The following is a 13,308-nucleotide window of genomic DNA, read 5'->3' as shown; positions in this document are numbered from 1 at the left end:
AATTTGTGGGTCTAAAAGTGATTATTATTTATTTATTTTAACTTGTTTATTTTTAGAGGCAGCTAATAAAATCTAACAGAAAGTTTAACCTTTACAGTTACACACTTCAAGTGCATGCTAACGGCGATAGTGACGATAGCCGAAGAACAGGTTCCAGTTAGAGGACCAGACTCCCCCCCCCCACCGCTGAGCTCGGCACAAGGGTGTGGTGCTTCTACTCTGTTTACTTCATGGACCATCAGACACTATATACACCTGCTTTTTAATTATTGTCAAAATACCTCTAGACTCTGTGGTTACGATGGGAAACATCTCCTGTCCTGTTTTAGTTCTTGCTGGTGTATTTCAGTGATGACTGCTGTATTTTGCTCTGGTTCAGTTTGTTAAACACTGGAGGAAGATTTATTTTCTTTCTTTCTTTGTTTCTCCTTTCCCCTCTGTAAACATCAGCATGTGTCACTGTGAACAACTCATTTACGTCTTTGTGTTCATGGAAACGAATCATCACGAGTCAGCATGATTTTGTTCTTCAGTAGGAAGTATGATTTTGTGACAAGTATGCACACTCTCCCACCAAAAAGAAATAAAATGAAATGAAATAAAATGAGGTCAGCTGCAACACCTGCACATACTGATGAGCAGGCCTCTCCATCAGTAAGTGACAGGACTCCGAGTGCTGCAGGGAGCGTGACATCACTTTCACACACGGAATCTTTGTGATGGACTGACTTCAGTGATCTGACGTGCCCACCATAAGTGCTCTAAAACTAATCCAGCTCTGGATGGAAATGCTGCCATACCCTCATCAAAGCTATAAAAAAATCAGTCACTTTCTTATGGCCTTTTGTCCAGATAAACCGGACAAACTTTTCAAAGACAACTGTTTTATCCCCAAATATGAACTTTATTTAAAGCTCACACAGCAGTTTAATTTAGAGTGCATTTTGAATGAATAATGTATTAATAAGTAATACAAACTAATTGTAAACAACTGTCATGTGTAGGACTTAGACTTTGACCTGTGGTCTCTGCTATGAAAAAGTTGAAAATAATGGGGGAAAACAAATCAAACTGGAGACGGTGCTTATAATTACAGAAAATTATTTTAGTTCGGTAGAAAATCTGAATATGTGTCTGTTGTTTCTGCCACCTTTGGTCATAAACCCAGTTGACTGTTGACCCCTCAGAGCAACTCTGGTGGAGACCGGAAGTGCAGACAGAGGCAGGTCCGTGTTACAGTTCCGTGCTGCGGCTTCTCTGCGGCCTGTGTGAGGACCAGTGAGCGGAACCTCCTCACACTTAGAGCACATGAAGAAGTAGTCCCTCCCACGCGGCTGCCTCTGTCCGTGGTGCTAGGGTCGGCTCCTCCGCGGTGCTGCGCCTCAGAGACGCGTCACAGCGTCGGTCTGAGACAAGCTGAAGTCCGCGTGCAGCTCAGGGTCCGGAGTTCTCGGTGGATTCAGACGTTACCGGCTGCCATCCCCGCTCTTTCATCTCCCATCACGCTTACTGCCGGGGCGGCCCCGCCACCTCCGCTACCTCCTTCACGCTCATTGGTTCTCCTTCTTGTCGCTTTTCCTTTGCAACTCCTGATTGGCTTTCCTCCATCAACCATGCTCCCGTTTTTATTTGCAAGCAGTCTGGACCAATCGCAGCTTGGCTTGCGGCCAGAGGGCGGGAGGAGGAAGATGGGGCGGGGCCAGAGTCAGACTGACAGAAATGGGGGAGAAGGGGCAGATTTGTGAGGAGAAACTAACCCAGCAGAGCTCTTTGTGCTCATGTGACGAGGTAGAAAGTGTACAGGGGCAGGTGTGGGTGGATGTTCGTCCTGCTGAGGGGCATTTCTGCTACCCCCCCCCCCCCCTCGCGTCTCTGTCTCAGGAAGTTGAGAGTGGAGTGAACGCTGCTGCTGCCATGTTTAAACCTGCAGAGCATCCATGTTAAAGGAGTAAACAACACAAAGACTGTTCTGCCCGAGTCAGCTCCACTGCGACGCTGGGCAGGAGTTTAAACAAGCATTATTTCACATGTATGACAGGAATAACATGTGTTCACGAAAAAAAGCCACACTGGGTTTATTTTTGATAAATATCCACACTTAAAGTCATCTTTATTTTTTTTTTAAATAGTTTTAATTTGTATAGTTGATGTCACATGTAACAAAAATCAGTCTTTTATGAATGCTTCAAATCCAACCTATTTACATCACTACTTACTGTCTTTTCCTTCCACTCAACCACTTTAAGTGAACATATTTTGGTGTGTTTGTTTGTTGTGTTAAAAATATCAGTGCAGATGTGCCCAACTGTGAAAATGACAAAACCTTTACATCACAAAAACATACACAATGTGAGTTTGGTGTAGTTTATTTTTTATTAAATCAACAGGTTTTCATTTCTGACTTTTACTCATATTGTGTATCCTGATGCAGCTTAATTAACAAAATAACTGTGCATGTGGTACCTAACATCAAAACATTATGACTCAAAGAAGCAGCTACATATTATTTATCATGCACATTAAGTATTAATGAGGGTTAGGATATTATTAGTAGAGAAATCTAAAGTTGCTGTGAGTTTCCAAACAGGTGAGGGTCATGTGATGCAGGTTGGCTTGTGTGAACTGGGTGTAGCTGTCATATTAAAGCCCTGTTATGACTTTTAAAGCTTTATTATGTTTATTTTCTGTAAAGCTGCTCACAGTTTTTGTGTGTTATTTTTAATCTCATTTAATGGTATAAAAATACAGTATCTAAGCTTAAAGTGATTATTATATGTGGGCATCCTGTGGATAAAAGACCATTTTCGGATGTTAGGTAAGCCTTTAGTTTGTTAGTGTTGCAGCTGAAGAAACTTTTTATAACTTATATCCTAAATCTATGTGGATTTTCTATACATGTGTTATATATGTGTTATATTTATAATTGAAGTCTGTAGAATAACTAGAGATTTTGTAATGACTGTAATGAAGCAATTTTATTTACAATCCAGCACTTTAGGTTTGAATGTGAAAAGCTCAGTGTAATTCACACATTGACCAGCTTTTATTTATCTTTTCTTTTAACTAGACCTCTCTGAACCATCAGAGTGTGACTAGGTGCCGTTTTATTGCGACCAAAGGGGTAAAAACACGACTTTTAATCATAAAACCTGACTGTAACTAACCCCCCGCTCACTGCGCATGCGCAGTGAAGCAGGGAGGAGGGGGTCTGCTCTCGCTGCTCCATCCGGGAACTTCAGAATTACCATTGACAGCCGAAGCGCAACTTTTCCCCAGGCAAAGTGAAATCAAGCCGCGGACTCGGACAAAATATAGTCCCCGTTTTTCAACTTAAAATTAGCGAAAGAAAAGCGACCCGGCTGCCCGGTCAGACCCGTCGACGCTCGGTGGTCTTCTGGAGAGGAGCCGTGCGAAGCCCGAGCTCTTCCCGCCGGGTTTGGAGCACTTTTGAAGACGGGCGGAAAGTGGGTGATGAGTCCTGGGCTGTAAAAAGAAGCGAGAACTTGCTTTGCAGCCCGAGTAGTTCTTCTTTCAATTGTTATTGTCGCTTAAAAAAATCTTTAAAATCACTCAAACTTGGTCTCGGCCGCGTCGAAAGTGGGAGAAAAGTGCTTTCCTGGTCGGAACATGGAACTACAAGGCCTGCAAGAGGCGCTGAAAGTAGAGATCCAATGTCATCAGGTAAACGAAACATCGTGTTGTTCTCGCCTTCAGTGGCGTTCCGAGCAGCGGGCTCAGAGCTGCTCACTCCCGGGGAGCAACTCTGCGACATCTCGCTGCTTAAAATGTCCGCCGGCGGCCGTTTCCCGGTCCCGCTGACCGAGGGCACTTTGGGCAGCACTTTGTCTGATTGCCGTGGCTGTTTTTCTGCGAGCAACAAGAATGTGGAGCGGTGATAATGCGGTGCTGCTGCTGGTGCTGTGTGGCGATCAGGACGCGACCTGAATATTTATGAAGAGGTGCAAAGAGTGCGGCTTTGTTAACTTGAGGCACTTTTTCCTGCATGTAGTGGCGCAGATGAAGCGGCAGCCGCAGGTAATTATGGCCGGACTGTGTGAGAAACTTTATCGGCTTAAACCCGCTCTGCGTGAAGTTTCCCCGCTGGGTGGGGGTCTCTGAAGGGCATACCGGGGCCGCTTCTCTGCCCCGCTCTGCGGGCTGGAAGTGGCTCCTGCTCGGCCTCTCAAAGTTGTGTAATGTTGGGGGAATTTTAGCGTCCATTTTGAGTTGGTCGACATGTTTCTGGAGAGCGGGGATGAGAGCGGAGCGGCTCGGCGGACAGATGGAGGAGCTGTGCCGGACTTTGAGTACCTCACACAGCTCTCAGAACCATCATGGAGTAGTTTAATTTCAGCGTATTTGACACGGTTTACTCTGCTGCTGTTAGTCCCTCTTGGTCACATGACCTCAGAGGGTGCCTTTGATTCGCTTTCACTTTTCTTTAATACTCGGTCTTTATGTGGAGGTGGCGGATGTTTGGTTAACTTTGAGGCGGATGCTGCGGAGCGTGGAGCCGGGCTGGATGGTGTTCAGCACCGCGGACAGCTCCTCGGAGCTCCTCCGCGGCGCTGCACCGCCCCGCCGGCCGGTCCCAGCCCGGCAGCAGCGCACCCAACTTCCCCCTCATTTATCAGAGGAAGAAGAAGGAGCTGCTCTCCATCCGTGCACTCTTTCTCTTCTGTTTGTGTCTCACTTTATTTCCTACACAGTGCAGCTTCCTCAGCTCCTGATTGGCTGCTGGTAAACTTTAACTAATCCATCTTCTTCTTCTTTAGTTTGGTAGTGGAAGCTTCCATTTTGAGAGGAAAAAAAAGGGGGGGGGGGGGGTTACTACCTCCTGCCCCCCTCCTACTCCTCCTTTTCCTCTTCCTCCCCCTCCTCTAGCTGAAGAGGAAAAAAAGTCTGCAGAGTTTCAGGCAGGAGGAGGAGGTGGTGGAGTAAAGGGGGGATGGGCCCCATTCATGCCTAACATTACCATTTTGATTGCTTTGATGCTGTTTTTGGTGTGGAGGAGCAGGGGGAGGGGAGGCAGCGACAGAAAGCTCAGTCAGCACGGCACACCGATGTTTTTAATTACCACGCTCCTCTTTCTCTCTTTTTAGTGACCTTTATGTTTCCTCCTTAAAACACAGCGGCCTTCAATCCTCCATGCACACGTCTAAACACATTTATCTACATTTACAGAAATAACATGAACTCACAGCCGAGCAGGAGGGTGGGGGTTAGAGAGGTAAAAGGAAAAGCCCTGGAGGTCATTTCAGGGTCGTGGTTTGAGGCCTAAAGGTGGATGTTTGTGAGGAGCGTCGGAGGAAAGGCTTCGATATCCACAAATATTTGAAGCAAAAATTTGAGAGAACTTTCTCCACGGCGCCCCAGAACCAGCTTTAATGTGTTTGATGAAGGCATGTCACAGTTTACCTTCAAAGTGCAAACATTCAGAGCTCTTTATTTATTATTACAGCATTTTTGAGCCCTCATAACTTCATATCTACACCAAAAAAAAATAACAACACATTTTTAAGATCAGTTTTATCCCACTGTGAGAGTTTCCATCTGAAGAACTGTGACCTTCAGTGAGGATCCATCACAGTCTGAATAAACTGCAGTTTGATCTGTGACATGGAGGAGCAGAAACCAACACTGGTGTTTGATCTGTGTTTGTGTTTGGAAGTGTTGTTTCTGGTATTTCAGGCAGATATCGTTTACACAATCCCTCAGAGGCCTTTAGCACAGCGGTCTCCAACCTTTTTTGCGCCACGGACCGGTTTATGCCCGACAATATTTTCACGGACCGGCCTTTAAGGTGTCGCGGATAAATACAACAAATAAAACTAGTACTGGTACCGAAAAAAAGAAAATTTATTCATAACACACGTGAAAAGACCCAGGAAAACCGAGTTAACGATAAAAACGATAACAAAATAACGCTGAAAACCGATAAAACCCCTGAAAACTATACATTTCACATCTGAGCTTCAACTCTTGCGGCCCGGTACCAAACGACTGACGGACCGGTACCAGTCCGAGGCCCGGGGGTTGGGGACCGCTGCTCCAGCACATCCTGTCGTCTGGTCCCCTATAAAGGCAGCTTTAGCTCGCTTCACATTCATCTATTCATTTAGTTTATTCAGCTGATTTAGAATTAAAGTTCAAGGAAATCTGATTAGTTTCTTCTTTTTCTTTTAAAGTTTGGAGAAGTCTCAGTTTTCCAAAGTCTGATCTCAGTCTTGGCCAAAGTAACTGTGGTTATGATCATGCAAGTTAGTACAAAAGCACCTCTATAGTCAACAGGAAGTTAAGAGTAGAGAGCATTAAAAGAAAATGCATCTGTAATTATAGTTTCATATGAAATCATTTTTTAAATCATCATTAAATCTTTTTTATCATTTATTCTCAGTAATAAAAAAAAGGATCCATGTTGAACCTCCAGTGGTTTCGTGCCCCATCAGTGGGGCCCAGGCCCACAGTTTTAGACCCGCTCAGTGATTTTATTTGTATGAAACGTTTCTTCTTTAAGTTCATTTCGAAATTGGGATGATGTAAACGCTCAGGTCTCTGCTGTTTTGAATTTTCTTAAAGGTCGGGCTGGTTTCAGGCGTGTTCCTCACCTTGCGTAGAAGCAGGTGGAGCTCGCTCAGGTGTCTGAAGGTAAATCTGTGTGTCTGTGGATGTGGAGCTCAGGTGAGCACAGACTGATGACAATAGACGTGGCGTGATCTGTGACAGCAGGGCTGGATGTCTGTAGAACCTCTTTAAATCAGTCCAGCTGAATGCTTTCACACACATTAAAGATCCAGCACCAGATGATGCTCGACAGGTATGATTCCATGTACCCAATCCTCATCATGTTTATCACACACAGTGGGTTACTTCTCACATTCACATCTTGAAAGTTTAATACTGAACATTAAGTGTATCTCTAGTGTTTAGTTGTGGTGCATTGACATAGGCTGATGATGGCCTTACATTAGTGTGCGCTGTGTGTTGATGGCGAGTGAGAAAAGAACAAAAAAATAAAACCAAACAATAAAACCGTAAAGTCAGGGAGGCGCACTGACTGCAGGATCTTTGATTTGATTGGTCGCTAGGCAATGTGTATACCTGTTGATCTCTTATCTGGAGCAGGTTAAGTCTGCAGCTTAATGTTGCCATGGCGATGTACCTTGCAAGGAAGTGAATCACCTGCTTAGTTTTTGATTTATTTATTTTTTTCATAAATAAATTGAAGCAGAAAAGGTGAAAGTGGTGCTGTGAGTGTGAGCGTCTCTCCTCGGCTGACGTGCCCACCTTTCACCTGGCTGGTGCTGGAAAGAAAATGACTTCACTGATTCGTTGCCGCTCTGCTTGCTCCCTGTTGCGTCATGGCGGTCTCGTCAGGCGGAGCCCATCAGACGTGTGTTTTTAATGTTTGTCCCATTTCTGTGCTGGAAGTGAAACAAAGACCACACCAAAGCCATCATCTGTAACCATGGTTACATCTCACTTTAACCGTGTGCGAGCGTCATTAAGGCTTTTTTAAAAGTTCCACATGGCTGCAGCTGCACAGATATATGTATGTGATGAAGAGGGGGGCGAGGAAGGCTGCTTTCATCGAAATGTGTTTGTGTGAATGCAGCCCTCTGATTGGCTACTGCTGGATGGTGTGCTTTTTAAAGGTGATGGGTGACGCTGGAATGACCTCATGTTGATCAGTGAGGTTAGAGGACATCACTGAAGCATCAACTGTTCCTCTGACGTTCAGCAGAGGCAGCAGTGAGTCAGTCCCACAGATGCCCAGGGTTAAAACCTTACAGCGGAAATGAACATCTTTACAACCTGACAAGCTGTCAGCTGTTTCTACTGGGTGAACTCTGTGAGGTCTCAGCCATCATCAAAAATAAGCATCCCTGACCCTCAGCCATAAGAAAATTGCATTTTGGGCCTTTGAAAATTGTTCCCCTTGAGCCTCATCAGGCTTCCAAACAGTCACAGTTTGTTTCTAAACAACACTGGACTGATTTCCCAGACATGGTTTAAGTCTGTGACGTAAACTTTTATTTTTAAAGTGGAAATCTTCCACGCGAACCTCTCCTTTAAGTGTTCAATATAGAGTTTACTAAGTTTACCTGTCGTCCTGATAGGTATTGGCTCCAATGAACCAACGCAGCAGTGGCTGAATCTTTAACATTCAAAGGCCATCCATGTTTGCAGCCTTTAGTGTAAACGTGCTTCAGAGAAATGCTGCTGAGCTGATGTTTGCATTTATAGCTGAGATAATGACGTCAGCATGTTGTCCTGGCTTGAGGTTATCTCGGCCTACACTGGAAGGATAAGACTTCTGTAGCCTCCGAGCTCGTACAACTCACTCTCAGCATCTGCAATACTCATCACCAACTTGAAGCTGCTTTTACTTATGTAGCACCAAGTCACGACTACAGTCTCCTCATGGTCTCCTCATATTGTAAAGACGACACAGTATTAGAAAAAACCCTCCAATAATCGAGCAGCACTTGGTGACTGTGGGGAGGAAGAACTACTTTTTAGCAGGAAGAGACCTCCAGTAGGAGAAGGTTCATGTCTGTAGTTCCAGTGACAATGATGTAAGCAGTATCTGTTTGTGCTGACATCATTGTCATGCGACCAGTAATGTGTTTGTGTTTGTTTTCACTAAAATGCTTCCAGAGTCGAGGTCAGCGTGGAAACAGGAAACGTCATGCAGCCTCAGGCGTGTGTCATAAGGTTTCGAGTGAGATTTGACGACTCTAAATGAAGCAGGCGGGCAGATGAGGTGCTTAAACTTCACAGAATAAAAAATGATCATTTATTTAACTTTGTACACTGTGATCGCTGCTGAGCCTCCAGGATTCTGATAACTCTAAAACAGGACAGTGTTATTTAGCAGGAGTGATCACCTCCTGCTCCATAACCACGAGAAGAGCTGAAATCTAAAGGTCGCCAGCTTTTTGTTTTGTTTTGTGCTTTTTGGTGTATCCTGGTTCATGTTTGTGATGCATGCTGAAGTCATTTCTGCTGCTTTTTAAAGTAGATTTCAGCAGAAAATCAACCCTGACCGTCTGCTTGTGTGAGCTGCTGCTGCACACTCTCTGCTCTCTCCTCCAGCTGTGAGCAGCTGCTCTGTTTGCTTTGTGTGCCGCTCTGTGGGACGGCAGTCACTGTGTTTACTCGCTCATACGAAACCAGGTTACTCAGAAAGTGCTACGCTCAGATTAAACTTGTGGATACAAACGTGCAGCTTTCATGTCAGCTGAGTTTTGTCTCTCAAGGACTCTTTGGGGCTTTGAATCTCAGTTCTGTAATAAACAGTCAGGTTATATATATGCAACTTTTTTTTTTTCATCACTTCCACTAAAAATGTTTAAAAACAAAAAAAAAGAGAAGGGTTTTTGACATTAAGCAGCTCCCAGTGTATGTAAAGATCAAGTTTTTACTGTCCATACTGGTACTAGTAAGACTACTAAAGTGTGTCAAGTATATTTACCCAAGTATTGCATTTAAGTCCTCAGATCAGCAGCTGTTCATACAAGTTACTAATTAAAAGTAAGATTTTACAAGCAAAGCAAATGAGGAGGTATTAAAAAACCAACAACAGGCAGTCAGCCGAGAAGAATTTATTTACCAAGTACTCAGAACAACAGGAGGACTCATCGCCTTCAGTGTAGTTCTGTCACCCACCCAAAGGCCTTTATGATCCAGTCTAAACTCTGGTTTACTGTCTAATTACAAGATTACACTGATTAATCTGTAAATAAGCAACATATGGACATAAAATGGAAATAATAAGAGCATAAAGGCAGATTTGGCCCCGGGGGGTGTCTAAGATCAGATAAGAAATCAGGCCCACCTGCTGTGGAGTCTGTTCTTTGCTCATTTTTCATTGAAATCAGTGAAAATCAGCTGAGACTTTTGGAGCTGGTTAGTGAGGCAGCGGTGGGGTGATTAGAGCCATGAGACGTGGCTGAAGGTGGGGAAATAGTGATGGGGTAAATACAGAGAGGCAGGTGTTAAAAACTGCCTGCTTACCTCAGAAACAGTTTACAGCCGTTTAAAGACTCTGCCTCCTTGGTATTCACTTATTTCAGTTTTGCACATAGATTAGTCAGTGAGGGTCAGAGGTCAGCCTGGTATACTGAGTCAGACTTCAGCTCTGCTCATTAGCTGGACATTAGAGAGCGTGGGCCAGAGGCGGGCCATGACGTCCGTCCATCCATCCGGATTTCAGGGAGCGGTACCCTCCATTTTTCCTCATCATGGTTGTACCAGCGATCAGGAGATCTTTCCCAGCATCTGAAAACAAACTCGGGGGTCTAATCCCTCAGCGGCTCATTACCAGCTTCTGCAGGGCTGATTAAGCCGTGTAAAGGTTTAGGGATTTCTGCTGGACTAACCGTGGTTTAACAAAGCAGACTGGTGTAAAGGACAGGCTTTTCTCTGTTGAGGCCAATCTATAGTTTTTTTTTTTTTTGTTTTTAATAACTTTGCCCTCCTTTCTTTTTGCTTGTACGTCTTAGGAAACCTTGATTGGATAATTACCTTCACGGCCTCGATGTGCAGCGGTACAAAAAAGCAGCACATTCTTAAAATGTAAAAGTACTTTACTTGAAATGTTCCCTTCTTTATTATACAGAAGTAAATATAATAGTTTTTGGTGCGCTGCATTGATCTGCCAGCAGGTGATGATCTTAAAAATACAAACAAAGGATTATGAGGGATTAAACGCTTACTCGATTCCCCTAAAATATCAGCCAGGTCCTCCGTTTAAAGCCCAACTCAGCCCAAAGCTCACGTCTCAGTTACCCCCTCACTTTTCCTCCTGATGTGTCCTCTCCACACTGACACCTTTAGGCCCTCCTTCTTCTGCTTCTTCTGCTCAAACACTCTAAACCCGGTGATGTATTTCAGACTGAGCACCTCAGCAGGAAGTGCTTCAGTCTGATGTTCCAATGCAGGATGCTAACTTATCCGTCAGTATGATCGGGAGCGTCCGGGCTGGAGACCTGTCCAGGGTACCTTGGTGCATGCTGGGACACACCTGGGTCCCATCACCTTGAACAGGTTAGAGAAAACTAAGGAGCCGATTTCACAGGCATGGCTACCACAGAGAGCATCTCACTTTTAGAGAGGGGGACAGGAAGTGACTGACAGCTCTGTTTTTCAATCAGACAGCTGCAGCCAATCACGATAATCACAATGATGACTATTTTGGCTGTCACAGGTTTCCAGAATCCAGACCTCAGATCTTCAGTTTGTTATTGCAGCAGATGAATTAAAACCACTGCTCTGTTTTTCATCTTATGCTTAAAACTCCCACTGTGTTCTGTTTCTTCTCGGAACGTCATTAGCTTTTCATTGGACTGTAAACTTAGGGACGCATCACGAGTTCCCATTTTCAACCTTGTGATTTTAGATCTGATTTTGTGCCACAAACAATCCAAAACTCGTCTTTCAAAAAAACCAAAAAAACAGTAGCAATTCTGTTTGCTGTGGACGCCATCTAGACTGAATTTGCACATTTCATGGTTAAGCCTACAGATTGAATTATTTGTCCTGAAGCTGAAAAAATGGACCGCTTACTCTCTCTGTCTATAGTTAAAGCTGAGCGTTCAAGAAATCCTTTGAGAATTCATAAAGGTTTGACCATCCACAACTCCATGAAGCATTGGTGATACATCCTTGGAAATCTTTTAATTATCCACAGCTGTCACCTTTGACTCTGGGAACATGTGATGGAGATTTTTGATGAGGTGTGAATAAGAGGTGTATTTATACAAAGTTCAAAGGTTCTTGAGGAGTCTGGGCTGCTGAAAGGTCCATAAAACCTTTAAAAAAAAAAAAAAATTTCATCCATTGAGCGAACAAACTGAACATCTGTGAGTTTCAAACTAACGGTCAGAGAAAATAAGATACTTAGAGTCAGATCTTGTGAAGGTCATTTTGATTAGATTGAACAGTGAACTTCAAAAATCCAGTCCTAATGGAAACCATAGTAGACCCAATCTCCACCTTCCTTATTTGAGTTTCTGAAACTTATGACAATTGAGGAGGACTCGGTACTTCATGTTTGTCATGAAGTTTTCAAACATCCAGGACTTTTTGTCCCTGTTAGCTTTAATAGCAGGTAAAATGTGTCTCAGAAGCACCCGACAAATTACTTTGTGATGCAGCAAATATTGGTGCTTCTCATGCTCTTATTTTGAAGTTTTAAAAGGCATCATTGATTATGTGGACACTTCCTTTAGCTAAGCTCTTTCTGTTTGATCTGTGCTCATATAATTTGTGGTTTTGCAGCTTTAAATCCTCACAGTTGACTTTTGAGACGTGTGTGTGTGTGTGTGTGTGTGTGTGTGTGTGTGTGTATTCAGGCTGATAGGATAACAACCAAAGGGCATCCACATATCAGCCTCACGAAGCAGCAGATCCCTGTTGAGTCTCAGAGGAGCGTAAATCTGCTCTCGTTTGTCCCCGTGCTGTCGCAGCGGCAAATTGTCCCCTTTTTTGTTTGCAGACTCGTTTTAATCATTCCTGGAAGGCACGCTCGGCTTTAATTAAGAGCAACATGGCAGGAAAGCCTGTGATGACTCCTCCAGAGGGAGGGCAGGGCTGTTCTTTACCCGGGTGTATCACATACCTTCAGACGGGACCGGGGCCGCCAGCTTTGTTTTGATCAATTCTGCTTCAGAAAGTGGAGATCGGCCGGTTTGTGCGGCGTCTTTTCGGCCGCATTACCTTCATTAAGTCCTGAAAAGAAGACAAGATGGAATTCAGGAAATTGGGGCGGCCTTTCAAGGAGCCGGCTTACAGTTTAGGGAAAGATGGAAATCAGTTTTTCTTTCATTCAAATCACTACAAAGCTCTCCACTTCCTGCACACGCTGTCCATTTTAGACAGGTTTACTTCATGCTTATTAAAACATCATCTCATAGGACCTTACAGGCTGCTTGCTATTCAACACATACTGTGATCTGACCCAAAGTCTGTAATTATTCATGGAATTACAAACATGTCAAATAGAAATACTGTAATGTCTTGCAAGGGAATACTTTTTTATCTGCTGCACAAAATAAAATAACCACAAATTATTTCTCACAAGGTAAAATTAAAACTTGACTTCCTTTTTGATCACAGGTGTTATTAATGGCAGGTATTTCAGTGCTTTTGTCTGAGGAGCCGTGTGCGGCTGGTAAACAGGTTGCAGATCACCTGCTGCAGGCGCTCGGCCCTCCATCCGAGTGACAGCTCCTTATTACAGAGCAGCAAACAGCGATTTCCAGAGAAAAGTGCTGATGCGGCGGGAGGCGAGAGGCTGCGATG

The 13,308-nt window shown here is 44.1% G+C and overlaps 1 protein-coding gene across 1 annotated transcript in view; it reads left to right on the top strand.

The window, feature by feature from the left end:
- Positions 1–3,951: 3,951 nt before the first annotated feature.
- Positions 3,952–13,308, top strand: part of phf21b (PHD finger protein 21B) — an 83,004-nt gene continuing 73,647 nt past the window's right edge. Inside the window, exon 1 of the mRNA XM_085376534.1 lies at positions 3,952–4,035. Within this exon, the coding sequence (XP_085232660.1) occupies positions 3,952–4,035 (84 nt within the window). The remainder of the gene's footprint in view (positions 4,036–13,308) is intronic.

Source organism: Diplotaxodon limnothrissa, linkage group LG17, assembly GCF_057381915.1.
Source record: "Diplotaxodon limnothrissa isolate DT_005_m linkage group LG17, D_limnothrissa_male_GT1.1, whole genome shotgun sequence".
NCBI classification, from domain to species: Eukaryota; Metazoa; Chordata; class Actinopteri; order Cichliformes; family Cichlidae; genus Diplotaxodon; species Diplotaxodon limnothrissa.
This window is presented reverse-complemented; position numbering and strand designations above follow the sequence as displayed.